General features: G+C 39.6%; 1 protein-coding gene and 1 long non-coding RNA gene across 2 annotated transcripts in view; one reads left to right on the top strand and one right to left on the bottom strand.

The window, feature by feature from the left end:
* TTC8 (tetratricopeptide repeat domain 8) overlaps window positions 1-2,307 on the top strand; it is a 57,852-nt gene extending 55,545 nt beyond the window's left edge. Inside the window, exons 14-15 of the mRNA XM_067556335.1 lie at window positions 104-187; window positions 1,565-2,307. Coding sequence (XP_067412436.1) covers window positions 104-187; window positions 1,565-1,681 — 201 coding nt within the window. The 3' untranslated portion in view covers window positions 1,682-2,307. The remainder of the gene's footprint in view (window positions 1-103; window positions 188-1,564) is intronic.
* A 10,894-nt stretch (window positions 2,308-13,201) lies between these two features.
* Window positions 13,202-14,222, bottom strand: LOC137158551 (uncharacterized). The gene is made up of 2 exons (XR_010921445.1): window positions 14,138-14,222; window positions 13,202-13,515 (listed from the first exon to the last, which is right to left on the bottom strand). It is a non-coding gene; the product is annotated as an uncharacterized lncRNA (long non-coding RNA).
* Window positions 14,223-17,206: the final 2,984 nt, after the last annotated feature.

Raw genomic sequence — 17,206 nt, 5'->3', positions numbered from 1 at the left:
ATGATGTCCTTACAGAACAGATAATACATTTTCTCCTCATTTTCTCTATCTCTCAACCCCCCTTCACATGTTTCAATATAATTTCATTTTTTAATCTATGTAGGCAAGAGCATTGCTGCAGACTGCTTCATCTTTAGCACCTCATATGTATGAGCCCCATTTCAATTTTGCAGCACTCTCTGACCAGGTAATGTACTGTTTTATTCTTCTGTCATCTAAAAGCTCAACCAGTTTTTGTTTGCATGTAGCAAGATTTCAGATAAGTGAATGGAGAAACGGAAAGTGTCTACCCTTTAGATTAAGTTTGTATGTCTGCACTGTAATGCACAGGACTTGGAATTCAGACACCATCAATCAAATTATTTCTTTTGAGAATAAAAGTGTTTCCTTTGAAGACCTTTAGCCAGGTAGTAATTTTAGTAATTCCATGAATCTATGTAAGTTTTCTAAATTATGGAATTTTCACATCATTTGTGCTCTGTATAGTTATTTGAAAATTTGGTACATTAAGTAGTAAAATAACATTAGATTATGATTTCTCAATATAAGTGAAAAGAATATTAAAATTATTTATGGCATAATTTTATTTGATACTGGAAGTAGTAGATTTGTTTCAGCTTTAATGTGTTTGACTTTTGTTTTTTTATTAACTTCTGTCATAAGAGACACTTCAGTTACAGAACTAACATCTTTTGTTCATATGGTACTTAGTTTGAAAGAAAAATATGGAAGAGCTCTCCTGATCAATATTGAAAATAAGTGTGACATTTGTTACCAATTAAGTGTGAGAAACTATTTTTGAATCAAGTGCTATAGATAAAATGAGCTAACTTCAAAAACCTTTTTCTTAAACTCATGCCCATTATCTATTACAATCTCATTGGTATTAAAAAATAGTACAGGTCTTGAAATGTTTTGGAGGTTGAAATTGCTCTTTGCCTCTGCCTTCACCTTGAAAAAGGTTCAGATGCAAGTCTATGTTATACAAGTAGTCAAACTCCCACTAACACTAAAGAGTTATATGCCTGCACGAAGGTGAGAACAACCCAATAATTCTTAAAAACTTATCCTCTCCATTGTAAAGCACAAGATCTAAAATGTAAAAATGATTTTCCATTCTTGCTGATTAAGGACCATATCCTGGTCTCTACCCATAGCCTATTTACATAGGTTGTGCCATAGGGGAACTTCACAGGAGCTAGGGCAGACCAGCTATATATGCAGCCTGCTAATGTAACACCTACACCTAGTGCAATACCATGGTACAGAAGTAGCAATAGCCATTCTAGCTAGGACTCCAGCCCACCCATTCTCAAATCCTCCTTCTGGTGGTCTTTCTGAAGAGGTCATCACAGTGTGGTACACAGTCATTAGAGGTGTCCTATAGCGCCTTGCCTTTTCTATCCAGAGGTTCTCATTTGTACTAGAGGTTATAGGACTATATCAAACTTATTTGTTCATTTTTACTTAGACACTTGTGGAGGAAGTGTCATGGCATCAAAAAAATTGCAGCTGAGAGCATATGCAATAAATTGTGACTAGGGTTTGTGTATGTTTCTTGCAGGTTGGAGATCTCCAAAGGAGTTACATAGCTGCTCAGAAGTCAAAGGAAGCATTTCCAGGTCACATTGATACACAACAGCTCATCAAACAGTTAAAACAGCACTTCGCCATGCTTTGATGCCACATTTCTGTCATGTAAAGTAACTGAAACGATTTTACATCAGAGATACTATCAAAGACATTTTACAAAATGATAGCTGAATTAAATAGGAACAAATCCCCCTAAGTACAAGGCTTGTGCTTGGTTTGGTTAGCAGGGAAAGTTTAAGAAATCCTGAACTGACTTGTATCATAGTACGCAAGACATTTCACTTTTTAAATGTGGCTAAAACATACATTGTAAGTATTTCTGAGTAAAAGTATAAGATATTGCAACTAGCAGGGCATTGATATAGTTGTCTGGTAATAGAGTCAGGCAATTGTCCATTTAAAATTTAGGAATCATTTTAAAGGACTTTTTTCCTGACATTTTGGCAAGTAAAATAAGTTTTCGATGTTCTTGTTTGACAGTGCAACATTGACGCAAAAAGGTTTCACGTCAGTCTTTAAAGCATGGCTTTTGATACGGTACATTCTTACTGAATATTCATCTGTGTACTTAGCTCTTATGAATACAGTTTATGGATAAATTCCTTGTTATTGGAAGCAGAAACATTATATTTTCCTCTATAGACTGTTGATGTAAAATAAATTATGTTTGATTTGTTTCCATTATTATATTAAAATTGCTTCTAGTGTTTCTTATACTTATTTTCAAGAAATGAAGGATTTTGAGAAATCTAGTAGAATTGGCATTAAATAGCATAATGTGCATACATCTCGGTCACAGAGCACAAAGTCCAGTCTCGACTTCAGTGGGAGTTGAGGGTGCTGAGCATCTTGGCAGGATTAGGTAACATGTTATGAAGAGAACAGATGCTTGAGTGTGAGATTTACAAAGGGGATGTAACTGCCACTTTAGGGACCTAATCCAACATTTAGGTGCCACTGGCCATCACAAAACCCCTAACCCTGTAGGCGCCTATAGTCTCTAGGCACCTAAATTTCCACTGTTAAAGTTTCCAAGGCACCTAAACAGGTGCACAGCGGCTTCAAATCTTGACACCAACCTGCAGCTCAGCATCTAACTCAAACCTCAGGGGGATTCTTAGGCTATGTCGGCATAATTTACATTGCTCAGGGGTGTGAATAAGCCACCCCCCCAAGCGTCATATATTACACTGACATAAGTGCTCGTGTGCACAGCGCTATGTTGGCAGCAGAGTTTCTCCTGTCAATACAGGTTCTGCCATTCGCAGAGGTGTTTTTTTTATGTGTCTTCACCACACACACTACAGCTATGCACTGCAGTACTGTACATGTAGACATACCCTCTTAGTATTGCCTTTGGGCCTGGACCAGTAGGTGTGCTCAGAACACACCTAAATCCACACAAAATGGCTGTTTTGAAGCTGATCCATTCAATATACATTAAATATACATTGGGTCCGAGAGAGAGAGAGAATGACTACAGCCTAGGGATTAGGACACTAACCTGGGAGGTGGGAGACCCAAATTCTAGTACCTCTGCTCCCTTTACAGGAGGACTTAAGAAATATTGAAGAGAGGGGAATGGCCTATTAGCTAACTTAGGCAGCTCTCCACTCAGCAAGCTGGCTTTTGTGACTCACATTCTTAGGCGCTTATCTTTTCCCATATATCATATGGGGAGCCGGGGTGCCAAACTCAGGGGTTTGAGTTCCTTTTGGTTACAGGGCCCCTAAAAGTTAGGCCCTGAAATGCTGAGTATAGAAGTACCTTAAACCCTCTTTCAAATTCCACTCTGAGTATTTAGCAATGCCACCGTAATTAGGATAGCTAGAATATCCGTGAAAGGCATTAGATCATTTTTTATATCAAAAGACATGTCTGATACTCTCACTCGTCTCTGCATTTTAAAATAGTTCTGTTGATCCACCTCCCATTTGCGTGCATCTGCCACCATTTCTTTTTAAATCACATGCAAAATTGAAGAATCCTCTACTGCAATCATATCATTTCTGAAGGGGCCAATTACTGAAAATATCAGGAATGATTTGATAGTAAACACAGAAGGGAAAAATGATGAAAACTGTTTTATAGAAGTCTAAATCTGACCGTAGTGACAGATATCTCTACCATATTCTACTTCTGTCCTCATGAATTAATTTTTCCCCATACAGCTCAATAGGGAGTTTTGATTTACGAGGGAGAATCTGACCTACCTTATTTCAGTCTCCCAGCTTTTTCAAAAAGATTGATATGGCAAAGCCTTAGTTTGTTGTAAAAAGCCTTACAGAAAACACTTCATGAGTCCACCCTTCACCCCCACCCCAAACCTCTCAGTTTGTTCCCATAGCTCAGACAACAGCACTTCTGAAATAACTGGCTGCTCACTACTGCCATGCACCTAACAAACAACCTACTTTGAGTCTGGTTGTGGTGCTGGCAGACCAGATGCCATCTTATGTCTAGGTCCCCATGCCTCAATGGAACACTGAAATACATACAGTTTGGTTCACCTGTGTGTTAGTGTTCTTAAAATAGATATTAGAATTATAAGAATCTGTTGGAGTTGCTGCATGCATTACATCTCATTGATACCTTGCAATATGGGAACCACAGGTTAATATTTGAACAATTGTATTGTAAGTCTCTGACTGTGTAAATCACCAGAAAGGAAAGAGACATTAACTGGTCCAAAGTGCCAATCTGCAACAAAAGGTGTCACGTCCCGCATAACAGAAAAGGTCCATTGACACCAGACGGACTATTGTGGGACCACAGAGGACAAAAGAGGTTTGTTGTTTTGCCCTCCCCACCATGAAGAGGAGTCATGCAAGTGGATTCCTCCCATTAGCTCAATTTGCGGCTAGAGCACAAGGAAGGAGAGGGATTAAAACCCCTAACAAGAAGGAACTGTATCTCTATGCTGCTTGGACGCTAGGGGGCTAGGTTTACTAGGCATTAGCAAGAGATCCCCAGTGCTTAGTTTGGGTTAGCCCTAAAGGACATATAGAACTTGCTTACTATAGAAGCTTCTATTACAGTCTTAGGGTTCAAAAAGTAACTCGTTCGTGCATACATGTTTATCTGCTGTAACCTTGTAAATAACTCTTGCTTCATTTTCCTACTTAATAAATCTTTATAGAATTGGCTACAAGCATTGTCTTTGGTGTGAGATTGAAGATGCAGTTGGCCTAGGGTAAGTGACTGGTCCTTTGGAATTGATAGTTGTCATACAGTCATGAGCCACTCCACACTATGAGTGCTCCCTCAGGGCAGATAACCCAAACTGGTTGTACGTTCTATAATTAGATTTCACCAAGCCTGTAATAAAATGTGAACTAACATACTACAATATTTTTATAATAGAGTCAAATTCCCCTCGGGCACTCCAGTCTATCTTGCCACCCAGGCACGCTGGACTATGTGATATATGGTCACACCAAAAAAATCACAAATATTCCAGGTCACACTCAGTCCCAAAAGACCAGTTACTCACCCAAAGTGGATTTACATCCTAGATCTCATGCCAAAGACAACGCTGATAGCCAATTCTATAGTAAGTAACTAAATGTTTATTAGCTAGGAAAAAAATTAGTTATTGAGAGGTTAAAAGCAGGTTAAAAAAATATGTACAGATGAGTCAGTGTCTATAATTCCAAATGGTAGCAGAGATACAGTAATCACAACCAATTTGGGGTTTTGTGCCCTGCTTCCTAACGGTCTGTGCTGGCACTCATACTCCTGAGTCACTGCAGGTGCTTTACACTGGTCTTTAGCAATGAGAATCACACCAAACCTATTGTGCCTGTCTCATTTATGAGCCTGCTTAATATTGTGTAAATATGTTTAAAGTATTGTTGACATGCAGGTCTCTGAAAAGTGACTCAGTAAAATGGGCAGATTAGTTTGTCTCAGTAATTACTAGATTAAATCTGTCCTATTTACAGGTTAAAAATATGGGATTTTTTTTCTAAACGCAGACCCCTTCTGAAATCTGAAAGGCAGCTGGATTCTGACTCACATTAGCCAAAGGTTTCTGTAACAATCATCAGTTTGGCTGATGCATAAATCAAAATAGAATCCCTATCCCTCAGCCATAGCTGTTTTGGTTTTGTGCCGCTAACAGGAGTAAAAAAGTAGTAGAAGTTTAATTTAGACTGTAAAGTCAGGAATTAGATTGGTTTAGTGAGAAAATGCCATTTTTATAGGCCTCTTTCTGATTGACTCAGGCACTAATCAAACATTAGAATTCTGATAGTAATAAGACTCATGCCTAAATCATCCAATTGTGATTTTACTATTACATTTTACATCATCCTCTCCCAGGGCCATATCATGCCTTCACTTTTTAAGCAGGTCTCTCCCTTCCACTTCACTGAGGAGTTCTGCTTAAGAAGTGAAGGAATGGTAAAGCCCTCAGGCAGTCGCAAAACTAAGTGTTCACATGCATCTAATGAGCTACACTATCTAGGTCACAATATCCCTTTGCTCTCATACTAGGAAGATTTCCTGTGTTAGTGCAAATTCCTTACTGTGAGCTACCTGCCAATTTGATTTTTTTTTTTTTTTTTAATAGACCAGTTAAAAATATCCAAAAGCATTAAGGTCTTTCTGCTCCTCTGCTGTGTTTATAAGGTTCTTTTTGGCTCAAGAGAAAACAGCAAAACATACTGAGGTACAGTTGTTTTCTCTTCCCCCCTCCCTTTCTCATTATACATCTGCCTCTTCAATTTCATCTTTTTCCTGTTGCTGTAAATAGTTAATTCTCCTTTGAAGAGCCTGGGGAAGTGACATGTGAGGCCCCTTGCACAGCAGTGTGCAGATGATGTAACTGATTAGCAACAAAATAATAAAATTGATTACATACAAAGTGTTGTGAAATGCACAAACTAGACCAACTGGAAAAAAAAAATCTTTGTTTTTCCTTTTCTAGTAATCTTACGGAGGTTACCTGCAAAAATAGTAGGTACAACAACTTTTTTTCCCCAGACAATTCCAATTTGTGGCAAAGTTAAGAGACTCTTAGATGCAGAAAAACTTCAGAAGCTAAATAAGTTTCCACTTTCTTCTGGGAAGAGAGAAAGTTTTGATCTTCCACAATTATTGTACTTTTCAGTCCACAACACTAAATTACGGAGAAAGGGTCAGATTCCGTGCCCATCATTTGTTTTACCACTTTATACCATACTCTTAGTACTACTGAGACATTTTAAATATTTCCTTAATTTAATATGTTTTAAGGACTATATAATAAAATACTATTGGAAATGGGATGGAGACTGATTATTGTACTTAATCTATTGTATATTTATCCATTGCGCAATTAGTTTAATAGTCCCTCCTTGGTACTTTATGACCCCACATACTTATAATGACTGTTACACCTGAGTGTGTTAATTGAATACAGTAGAACCTCAGTGTTATGAGCTTATTGGTCAACCACGTCATTTGGAACCAGAAGTACACAATCAGGCAGCAGCAGAGACCCAAAAAAGCAGAAAATATGGTACAGTGCTGTGTTAAACAAAAACTATGGAAAGCAGCATTTTTCTTCTGCATAGTAAAGTTTCAAAGCTGAATTAAGTCAGTGTTCAGTTGTAAACTTTTGAAAGAACAAACCATAACGTTTGTTCAGAGTTACGAATATTTCAATTACGAACAACCTTGATTCCCACAGGGCTCATAATTGAGGTTCTACTGTAATTCTTCAGACAGGTATTATTTACTTAAAATAATATGGCTGAGTCCAATCTGTTCCTTTATTTAATATTGGATAGTGTGGGGAGACTGAATAGGGACAGTACAATTAAATCCATGGATGCCAGAATATACACAGTAATTAAAGGGAATGTAAATAGGTTTCTGAATAAAAGTTACCACCAAGTTCTAAACAAGGATTAAAACCTTTTAGCTCCCTAATGTGCAGCATTTGGAAACCGCTCCAAATATATCTGGCACACTGCATTCAGGTTTGTTTGTCCAAAAAAGTCAGTAACTGTTTGCACTGCGACCCTTTCATGCCCCAGAGCAAGGATATTTCAATATTTGCTCATGACTAATTAGATTGAATGTGGTAATGAGAATGCAGCACCACACTGAAAACAGCAGATGAATGAGCTGTTAGTCATGGAGGAACGTTTCAATTTTTAAAAATAATCTTGATTCAATGTGAGCACCAATGAGCAGATGAATTGGCAAGCCCAGGAGCAAACAGCCTTCAGTTAATTTACTATGATGTAGCATAACACAATGCATCAGAAACTGTATCCATCTCTATGGGAGAATCAAGTTAGGACAGTATGACCTTAATAGCGTAAGCAGCATTTCTGTAACATAGCAATTGTTTTTCCTCTAACCCACAGCCTCATCAGTGTCCAGCCAGCATTTTCCGGCTATGCTAGAAGGACAAAAGACACTGGGTGTGGTTTAATTAGGCCATTTTATTTATGTATTTTATTCTTAAATATCTGGGAGTACCCAGACGATAAAAGTGTACAGTGTGGGTAATTCTATGATCATTTCAATATATGTCATTTCAATACGGCCCCCCCTTACCCATCCTGCTCGCCAGCCACCCACTACTGGGACCTCATCTCCTCCCCTTGAATGAGAGTTAAGGAGAGGGTGTAAAGAAGGGGGGACTGGCTTCCTGCCATATCAGTCATAGGAGCCCTGAGGCCCCCCCCCCTTTCTCCACTCCTTTAAAGAATACCTCCTTTAAATCCTTTACCAATCCCTTTTATCGGATCTCTATATCCCTTCCACATAGAGTGCCTGCCCTGGACAGCCGTCCCTGCAACATCATAGCCTAACTCCCATTTCATGTTTGCCCCAACTAACACCCCTCCCTGAGCCCCATGTGAGAAAGATGAAAAAACCACCTCGCCTTGGCCAACCCAGCAGCAAGGGAAGAATTCCTTCCCAGCCCCCCAGGAAAGATGCATCACTCTAGCACAATGCCCACAGTGGAGCCTGACAAAACCCAGGATTTCACCACTTCCATGGCTGGGAGGGTGGGCACTGCTCCCCCTGGTTCAGGTAAAAGAGGGTTTTTTCCACACCAGCATGAACTTATATAGTCCCCCCTCTTTTTCAGTCATCTGGGGGGATGGGTCAATATCCCCATGCTGACCTGGTCTACAGCTGCAGCAGAAAGTCACTCCCTGGCTCTGCAACCCTTAAAGGGGCACACGCCTTTTCCAACAAGTCAGACAATGGCCCCCACTGCTTAATGTGCGGGGAGGTCATTTATAAACTATTCGTGAGTAAACAAAATGTAATTGTTCTTCATCCAGCGGGGAGTTAGCATTTCAGAAAATGGTGCTATTCACAATGATGCTTCCTAGGATGATGCCCAAAGTTATTACTGCTAATGATATGCTGGTAGGTCATGCAAACTGAATCCAGCGTTATCACAAGGTCTCAAGTGAATCTCCATTTAGACACCTGTCACCAGCCAGATATGCTCAGTCCATCATTATATCCCCAACTCCAGTCACTGTTTACAACAGCCTTCAAATTGCTCAGGTAGAGACTATTTAAAAGCTTTGAAGTGTTTAGGATTATGAATGGGATTGGGAGTGTTTTGGGAGAAGTAATGGAAGAGTCAGTAACAATGGTGCAAGTCACAAAGTTTTGTCTAAAATTATGAAAGTTTATGAATAAGTTCTGTAGCTACCTTTAAAGGTCACAGCACAATACAGGAGCAATTTGCTATTTAGGTATAGGTGTAATCACTGTAGAGCAAGAGAATGGACATGGACCCTTCTTCCTACAAACTTTTTTCATAGATTCCTAGATTTTAAAGCCAAAAGGGAAATCAGACTGGATGAGCTGGATCTCCTGTATAATTTCATTCAGTTATTGAGCCAACTTGTGTTTAACTAATGCAGATCTTCCAGAAAGGCACCCAGTCTTGATTTGAAGACATCAGGAGTTTGTCCTGGTGGCTAATCACCCTCACTGTTAAACATTATTACTTATTTTTAAATTTGAAACTATCTGGCTTTAGCTTCCAGCACCTGGTTCTTATTATGTTTCTCTTCACTACGTCTCACTATCCCACGGCTGTCCCCCTCAGTGTAACTATAACGCTCATGCATTTCCACTCATGTCCAGATTCACATTCACTCTGAGCACATGCTTGAGTTTTATTGAAGCCTCCCATCTTTGTAGTCCTGGTTGTCTCTGGTAATCTAGTGCTTGGGGACTCCCCAACTGCAGTAGCATGAGTCAGATCCCTGGCAACCTAGCAGTGCTGTTGCTAAAACTATACTCTTCTTCGGTCTCCTGACTTCTCCTACAGACTCAAGTTTTATACAGCTCTTCACCTGCTCTTCTATACACACACCCCTGCAAAAACCCCAAAACAGCATGGCATCCATGCCACAGCTGCCAAATACATCCCATGAGCAAGGACAGAGTGAGAAGGTCCAAATCCTTGGTTGGAAGGCAGTTCAAAGGAAGTGGACAAGGCGGCAAGGTAGGGTACCAAAGCTGGCTGTAAGGATGAGGCTGTTACAGATCTCCCAAAGGTACATAAAAGTACTATGCTGTGGGAATTCTGCTAAAACTAGACTGGACAACATACTGCAATGTGAAATACAGGACATGAACCTACTTTGGCAGGAATGCTGGATTGGACGATCAAATAAAGGGAGCTTTCAAAATTGAGCTTTCAACAGGAGGTCAGAGTAGCAGGAAAGTAATGCTATTTGCTAAGCTACTTGACATTTATTAAAAACTGTTGGAGTCCTGCATACTTATGATTCCCTGCAGATAACTTTGTGTGTGTGTTAAATTCTGCATAATAAACTTTTTTGGCCACTGAACAGTATTTTACTGACAATTCTGCTCATTAATGAAGGTCACTGAGCGGGTGGCCGATGCAAAAGGGGAAAGGGTCGCTCGGTTTTGTTTCTATTTATTGTACCAGATCTGGCTTCCCTCCCCTCCCACCAGCATAACCCTGTACTTCACAAGAAGCATAAAGAAGATTGAGAAGCCCTGATCCTCATCTATGGAGCCAGTGATTCTTAAATTGTTGCCCTTAAAGGGCAGTTGAGCTAGTAGTTGCCCTGCTCCCACAGCCCTCAGTTTAGGAGGAGTCAGGCCCTAGGACCACTCACCAAAGGGTATGATCTATGGAATATGTGAACATAATGATAGTGCCCAATTTTCATAGTGAGAAATATCAGGCAAACAAACACACTATGAACTATGTTGCATCACTAGGCATGGAATAATGCGATTTTGTCTAGTCTGTTCATCATCCCTGTGTTCTGCAGTTAATTAACTATTTAGAGCACAGGCTTGCCCTTTCTGATATCAAGTTTATCAAAATCTCAGCATTGATACAGGAAGCCTTTTGACAGATATATCAATAATGTAGATTACAGTGCTACAAAGAGACTGCTTCAAGCTATAGGAAGTCTGATAACCTGCAGAATACAGATGTTGCAAAGACTACACAAAGGGCAAACTCATTAAAAGAGCCAGAAACTCAGCTGAGATGGTTTTCCTAGCTGGAAACTCAGTTGGGATGGTTTCCTACCAGGAAACTATTTCTTCTCATTTAACAGCTAGCTCTGTTAAAGATATCCATACCATAAAGTAATCACTAAGTCTCTGATTTTTAAATTCTCTAGGGTTTTACATTATTACCAATGCCATATCATGCCAAGACTATATATTATAAAAATACTTAGCCCTTTTGTAGTAACATTAACTAATCTATCTTCACACACTGAACATTCAGGTCATCCACAACAAGTACCAATAAAACCTTTATACCCTATATACCATCACACATGCTGTATAACAATATTACCGAAAGACCATTATAGAAATGGGTTACAAAATTTAAATTGTTTTATGATGACTATGTTTTAGTTGCCTTAATTACCACGAGCCAAATATACAGGACTCACCAGGAATATACAGGAATATACCAAATATACCAAATATACAGGACTCACTCCTTTACAAATAGCTTATGTACTTATTTTATAAAATAAATTAAGATATAACATGTCATGGCTTGTAAATTTATTATAGAGGGTCCTTCCAGGGCTAGACATTCATGCCAGTGTCCCACTGGTAATGGTTTAAAGCTTCTCAATGATCAAAGGCTCCCATTTCTAGCCCTGCAGGATCATATCATCAGACTTTAGAGATGTAACATTTTTATGCATGGAGAAGCTATTATTGATAGGCAGAGGGCAGGTAAGGTTGGCAGAGATACATGATAAAGCAATTCACCACATGGCTCTACAGTTAATCACAGGGACATCATCTCTGCCTATGTTGCACATATACACATGATCTCATCTTCAGATGCACTGAGCACACACAAATATCCAGGAACTCTTTCAAGTCAGACTGTACAGGAGTCAGCTACTAGGGAATGAGTTCTTAAATACCAGCCGATCAGTGAGTTCTGCATGGGCACAAATATCCACCCACATGGAGCTCATGGCAAGACCAGACCTCTGACTGTAAACTCCTTATGGTGGGAACCATGTCTCCCCAAGTGAATAGTGGTCAGCACACTCAAGTTCCATCTTTATTTGGGCCTCTGGGTGTCATCACAATATAGATAATAATGACATCATACATTCATGCTTATGTAGTTAGGCCAACTCTACCCATATTAACAGAGCCAGCTATTCTTCAAATTTATCTATTTTAAGAAAATAGAAATCATGGGACTGTAAAATAGTCAAATTCCTTGTATTTTGCAACAATCTTAACATTGCTCATCTGTCTATGTGAATTTAGCGATCTTCTAAAAGGAAGACCTAGATATTTTGAGCTATCCTAGCTCATGCATATGTTATAACCGGTCTGGATTTTCAATCTACACATAGTGCTGATTAGCTGCCTTTTTTTAAAAGCAGCAAAAGAAAAACAGATACCTTTTCCTCTAGATAGTCACTTAAAAAGCTGGAAATGAATCCTGGCAAACACAGATACTCGACCTTTTATTTAAAAAAAAAAAAAAAAAAAAGAAGATGTCCAATGTCTCATGTCATATTATCACATGTAACGCCACATCACATCATGTTACCATCTCAACTGTCTTTGGTGTGCTGCAACATAACCCCAAAAGACACAATGGAAAGTGACATGCATTGTAAGCGAATTCCTTTCTGACTTAGTACCTGCCCCCCTGGAGAGACTGAAGGGAATTTGGCAGCAAGTGTTATTAAACAAAGAACTAATAGTAAGTGAAGAAAAAAATACATAAACAAACAAATACACGCACAGTATTTGTGGTTTGAAAATGTCATCATATTATGCAGAGATAGACCCCTGTACCTCAGGGAGACTTTTACCTCTCAGCATTTAAGCCCTTCCTGAAATTAGATTTTACTGCAATGCAATTGCATGCACTTTTACCGCACACAGACAGAATTTTTTCCCTCTGGGTTTATTAGAGCATCCCTAGGGAGTGTAAGCACTCTTGGTACAAATGACACTGAGAAGGTGCATGGATTATATATAACTCTCCTCCTTCTATATGTTACAGATCCTGTCCCATTTGTGTTCTGACCTAGTTAAAAACATTACAGTAATTTTGATTACCAGATAACACCCAAATACCAGCATCAGCAAGTTCAAGTGCTTTTAATAAATACTCTAATGGGTTCTTAACATTTCACCTGAGTCCAGAATTGGCACAATGTAACAGACACAATGCTGTACATTTTATTGTTTATATTGCACCATAAGTTGACATGGCCCACAGACAATTCCCTTCAGACCTCAGTGGAGCACAGAGGGAATGCATGCTGCATTGTTCTTCTTCAGGCTGTGCAGTCCTGAAAGCCAGGCCCCAGCCATGGCCCAATTTCTTCCTTACTCCCTTTGGCATGCTCAGAGGAAGTAGTGCTGGGCTCAGGAGAGTGAAGGGACACCTGTGCACTGGGCGTGGTGGAGAAGAGACAAGGACAGAAGGAGAGAGTGAAAATTTGCATATTTTCTCCTTGCACACCCACACATTGGCCAGCACCGCCTAGTCCAAAATCTAGAATCCACATTTAGATCACACTTTTTTTTATACACTGAAAAAAATCAATTACAGCTGAGCAGTTAATTAACAATGCTTTTCTCCCAGGCAATTGTTCTGCTGCACCCCTAACATTTCTTCCACATCCTGTTTTTAGCATTTACTTCTCCAGCCCATAAGCCCAGCATGAGGGCAAGTACACCTTCAGGAAAGGAGCTCTAGGCATGGCATCTTAGAGAATCCATCAACACTTCCGAATCAGCCAAGGGGATTCTCATTATATTTGGGGTTAAACATTCTGTCCCAACATTGCTCACTGACTGGAAAGCAAATAACATGACCAGTGAACTCAAATCCACCGTGCTGCCAGGTCAGACACAGAACAGATAACTTTATCAAAACAGTTTTTTACCAGTACCCTGAACTCTGAGTACAAAATCTCTAATTTCTTTTTGTTAGGCTCGGGCAGTTAAAGATCTTTTTGATAGAACCACAGTAGATCAGGAAAAGATTGGAGAGCTGTTTTATGACTCTTACCTTAGGATGAATTGAATGAAAAGACCTTTGTGCTGTAGAGTTGAGCATGATTCTCTAGGGCCCTATGAGGTTGTTTGCTATCTCTCTTATGGGATGCACCTGGGAGGCCCAGGTGTTCCCAGTGATACAGATGGGCTTTTGAAAATGAGCTGTGAGCCTTTGTTCCTGGACTCAAATAGGCAAAGGGCTGTATTTGAGAGCATGCTAGCATTTGACAATTGAATTGAAACAAATCTTAATGTAACACAAGAGTAACACTTGTAAAAATAAGAGTCAAAGATATTCCTAAATGCAGGCTAACCATAGAAATGAATTTGGTCCAATGTTTTGACCATGAGATTTCGAGAAAAAACATCAGTGTAGTATAGATGTGATCCAAGCTAAATAAGATACAAGCAAACAACAATAATAAAGGATAAAGAATTCTTAAAAATAGATTATTTCCCCTCTTCCATCCCATCTTTTCTGTGTCTTTGGGCCTCTGTTTTGCCATCTTCACTCACGTTGTGTAGTACTTCACTAGGCTCATTAACTTTCTGTTCTGTTTTCAGGCTGCAGTTAATGTGTAAACCCTGAAGCATCGCCCTGCAGCTATGTCTGCTGTTTCTGTAGGTTCTGTCCAGGGAAATATATTCATTGGACGAGCGTCAGTTCCATCAACTCATAGTATAATCATGTTACCAACTGATCAGGCTTGCCAGACACTCACCAACAATTGAAGACATTCAGAACTTCCATCCATCTGGAGAAGAAAATGGAACAATCATTTTGGTTGGCCTCATTAGGTAAAGACTTTGACCCTACCCAGTGCACAGATTTGGATGAGAGACTGACTTCTATTTAATCAATCACACTGGCTATGATGGAGAATAATGGGAACTTCACCCCAAGTATTTTACAATCTGATAACATGCCCTCTTATATGGTGTTCAGATTCTGCACTCTGGAGGTTTGGAGTGGACTATACAAAACTGGACATGAGTATTTATTTCGATTGTCCACTGCACTCTCCACTAGAATCTATTAGATGGTTTCTAAAATGTAGGGCAGAAATATAGATGTTTGCAGAATTCCCTTCTCATAACTAGACACCTAGTGGATCTCAACATTATGAACTTTGTACATAAAAACCTGCAACATTAGACTGTCTGATACATGAATTTATAAATGAGTCAGAGGGCCCCTTTTGTTTCCACATGAAACAACATTACTACATGAATCATGCGGATAAAATGCAGACAATAATATAGGATGACAAATGCAGTGTTTGTAAAAACAGTACAGCTCTCTGATGCAGAGGTCCTGGAAGGTGAAGATAATAAACAGTATCAGCAATGACACAGGGGAAAAAAGTGAAGGAAAGGACTTCATTAGAAAACATGATTTAATTGGCTCAGCCTCAAATATGGAATGAAAGGTTCACAGATTCCATTCGGATAACCACTTTATGCATCGTTTCCATGAGCAGATAAACGGAGATTTTGTGAGAATTAGAAGGTAAACCATGGCTCTGTGAGTTTCAGCCAAGGTTACAGCTGCTCCGTATTTTAATTTGGTGTGCATGGCTGTATTTTAAAAGAGAAGACGAAAGAAATAACTCAGATGCGCCAATTTATTAAACTTTAGTCTGCAACTCCAGGTGATGTTGACATAGTAAGAAGAGTTGTCACAATTAGACATTCATTTAACCAGCTCGGGATAGGCAGCTCACAGACACACACACACACCCACTTACTCTTTCTTATGGGGCAAGGTAGGCTGGACAGTTAATGGAAGACAAAAGGAATATTCCAGGAGGCAGTGAGTGGAAGGAAAGAGCAGAGACTGAGTTGGGGTTTTGAGAGATCATGTAGTGGGGGGAAGGGACCCTGCCTACACAGAGATTTTGTGCACAGCAAGCCAGCATATGAATCTACAGTGCTCCCACATGCCATACACCAACTGTCCATGTGGACACTGCTTCTGTGCACAAAAAGTTCCTTTGTGTGCTCTGAGGTACTGCTGATGAAATGGCAGTGCCTCAAAGTGCACTGTAGCAGGTCCGCACAGCCAGCCGGCAGCCCGCTAGTGCACCATAGATTCACACCTTGGCTTTCTGCACACTCAGTCTCTGTGTAAACAAGCCCTGAGAATACGTCTACATCGGGATAATCATTTCTCTATGCCTCAGTTTCCCTATGTGCAAAGAGAAGATAATATTTTTCTAACTCATGGTCAGATTCTGCAACACTATTCCTACTGAGTAATACTTCTTAATGCAACTAGTCCTATTAATTAGTAGCATGAACAAGTAGGTGTAGGGGTTGCAGGATTGAACTCTCCACAGATTGTGGCAGAAGCTTATTTCACTAATGCTAGTAAAGCACTTTGAGAACCTTGGACAAAAGCTGTTATAGAAGAACAAAGTACTACTGGCTAGCTCTGCTCACTGAGCTTCTCTCTTTTGTCAGAGAAAACAGGATCTTTTTTACATCTGAAATCACCTCTGGCTTAATATTCGTAAAGTGCACTTATAGTAGTTACTGCAAATGAAAAGCTGTTTTGATGAGGGGGAAAAAACCCAGGATTTTAAAAACAAACAAAAACAGGATAATGCTATCAACACACGACAGATCTAGATTCAGACAATAAGCCTCCTTTTTGTTCCATGCTGGAAGCATTGCTAGTTCTATTTGTGTACAGGGTCTAAGTCAACCACTTCACATTTGCTATATTAAAATACATTTGCAGGTAGCAAAGGTAAAAGGAAAATGTTTTACTCCAGGCTCCAGCTACAAATAGAGCAGGAATAAGATAATGTCAGACTTGCAGGAGCTCTGGATGGCCCCTAGTGAGTAGAGAACAATGCATTTCTTTTTGAATGCCAGCTCATAACCACAGAAAAGCTGAGGGAAACCTTTCACTTTTCCTAAAAATGCTTCCCTCTAACCCAGCTTTAATTTAAAGCGCATGTGCAGTGCACAGTGGAGAAATACTTTTAGGAGTGGAGTGAGAAAATGGAGTTACCTCACAGTTCGTGATTATTAATGACTAGTTAAGACAATTTGGAATAAACTAGACTAATGTTAC

The sequence above is a fragment of the Emydura macquarii genome, unplaced genomic scaffold, assembly GCF_026122565.2.
Source record: "Emydura macquarii macquarii isolate MOO-44397 ecotype Brisbane River unplaced genomic scaffold, CSIRO-AGI_Emac_v2 contig_1713, whole genome shotgun sequence".
Taxonomy (NCBI): Eukaryota; Metazoa; Chordata; order Testudines; family Chelidae; genus Emydura; species Emydura macquarii.
The sequence above is the reverse complement of the archived record's forward strand: the minus strand, read 5'-3'. Positions and strand labels throughout refer to the sequence as shown.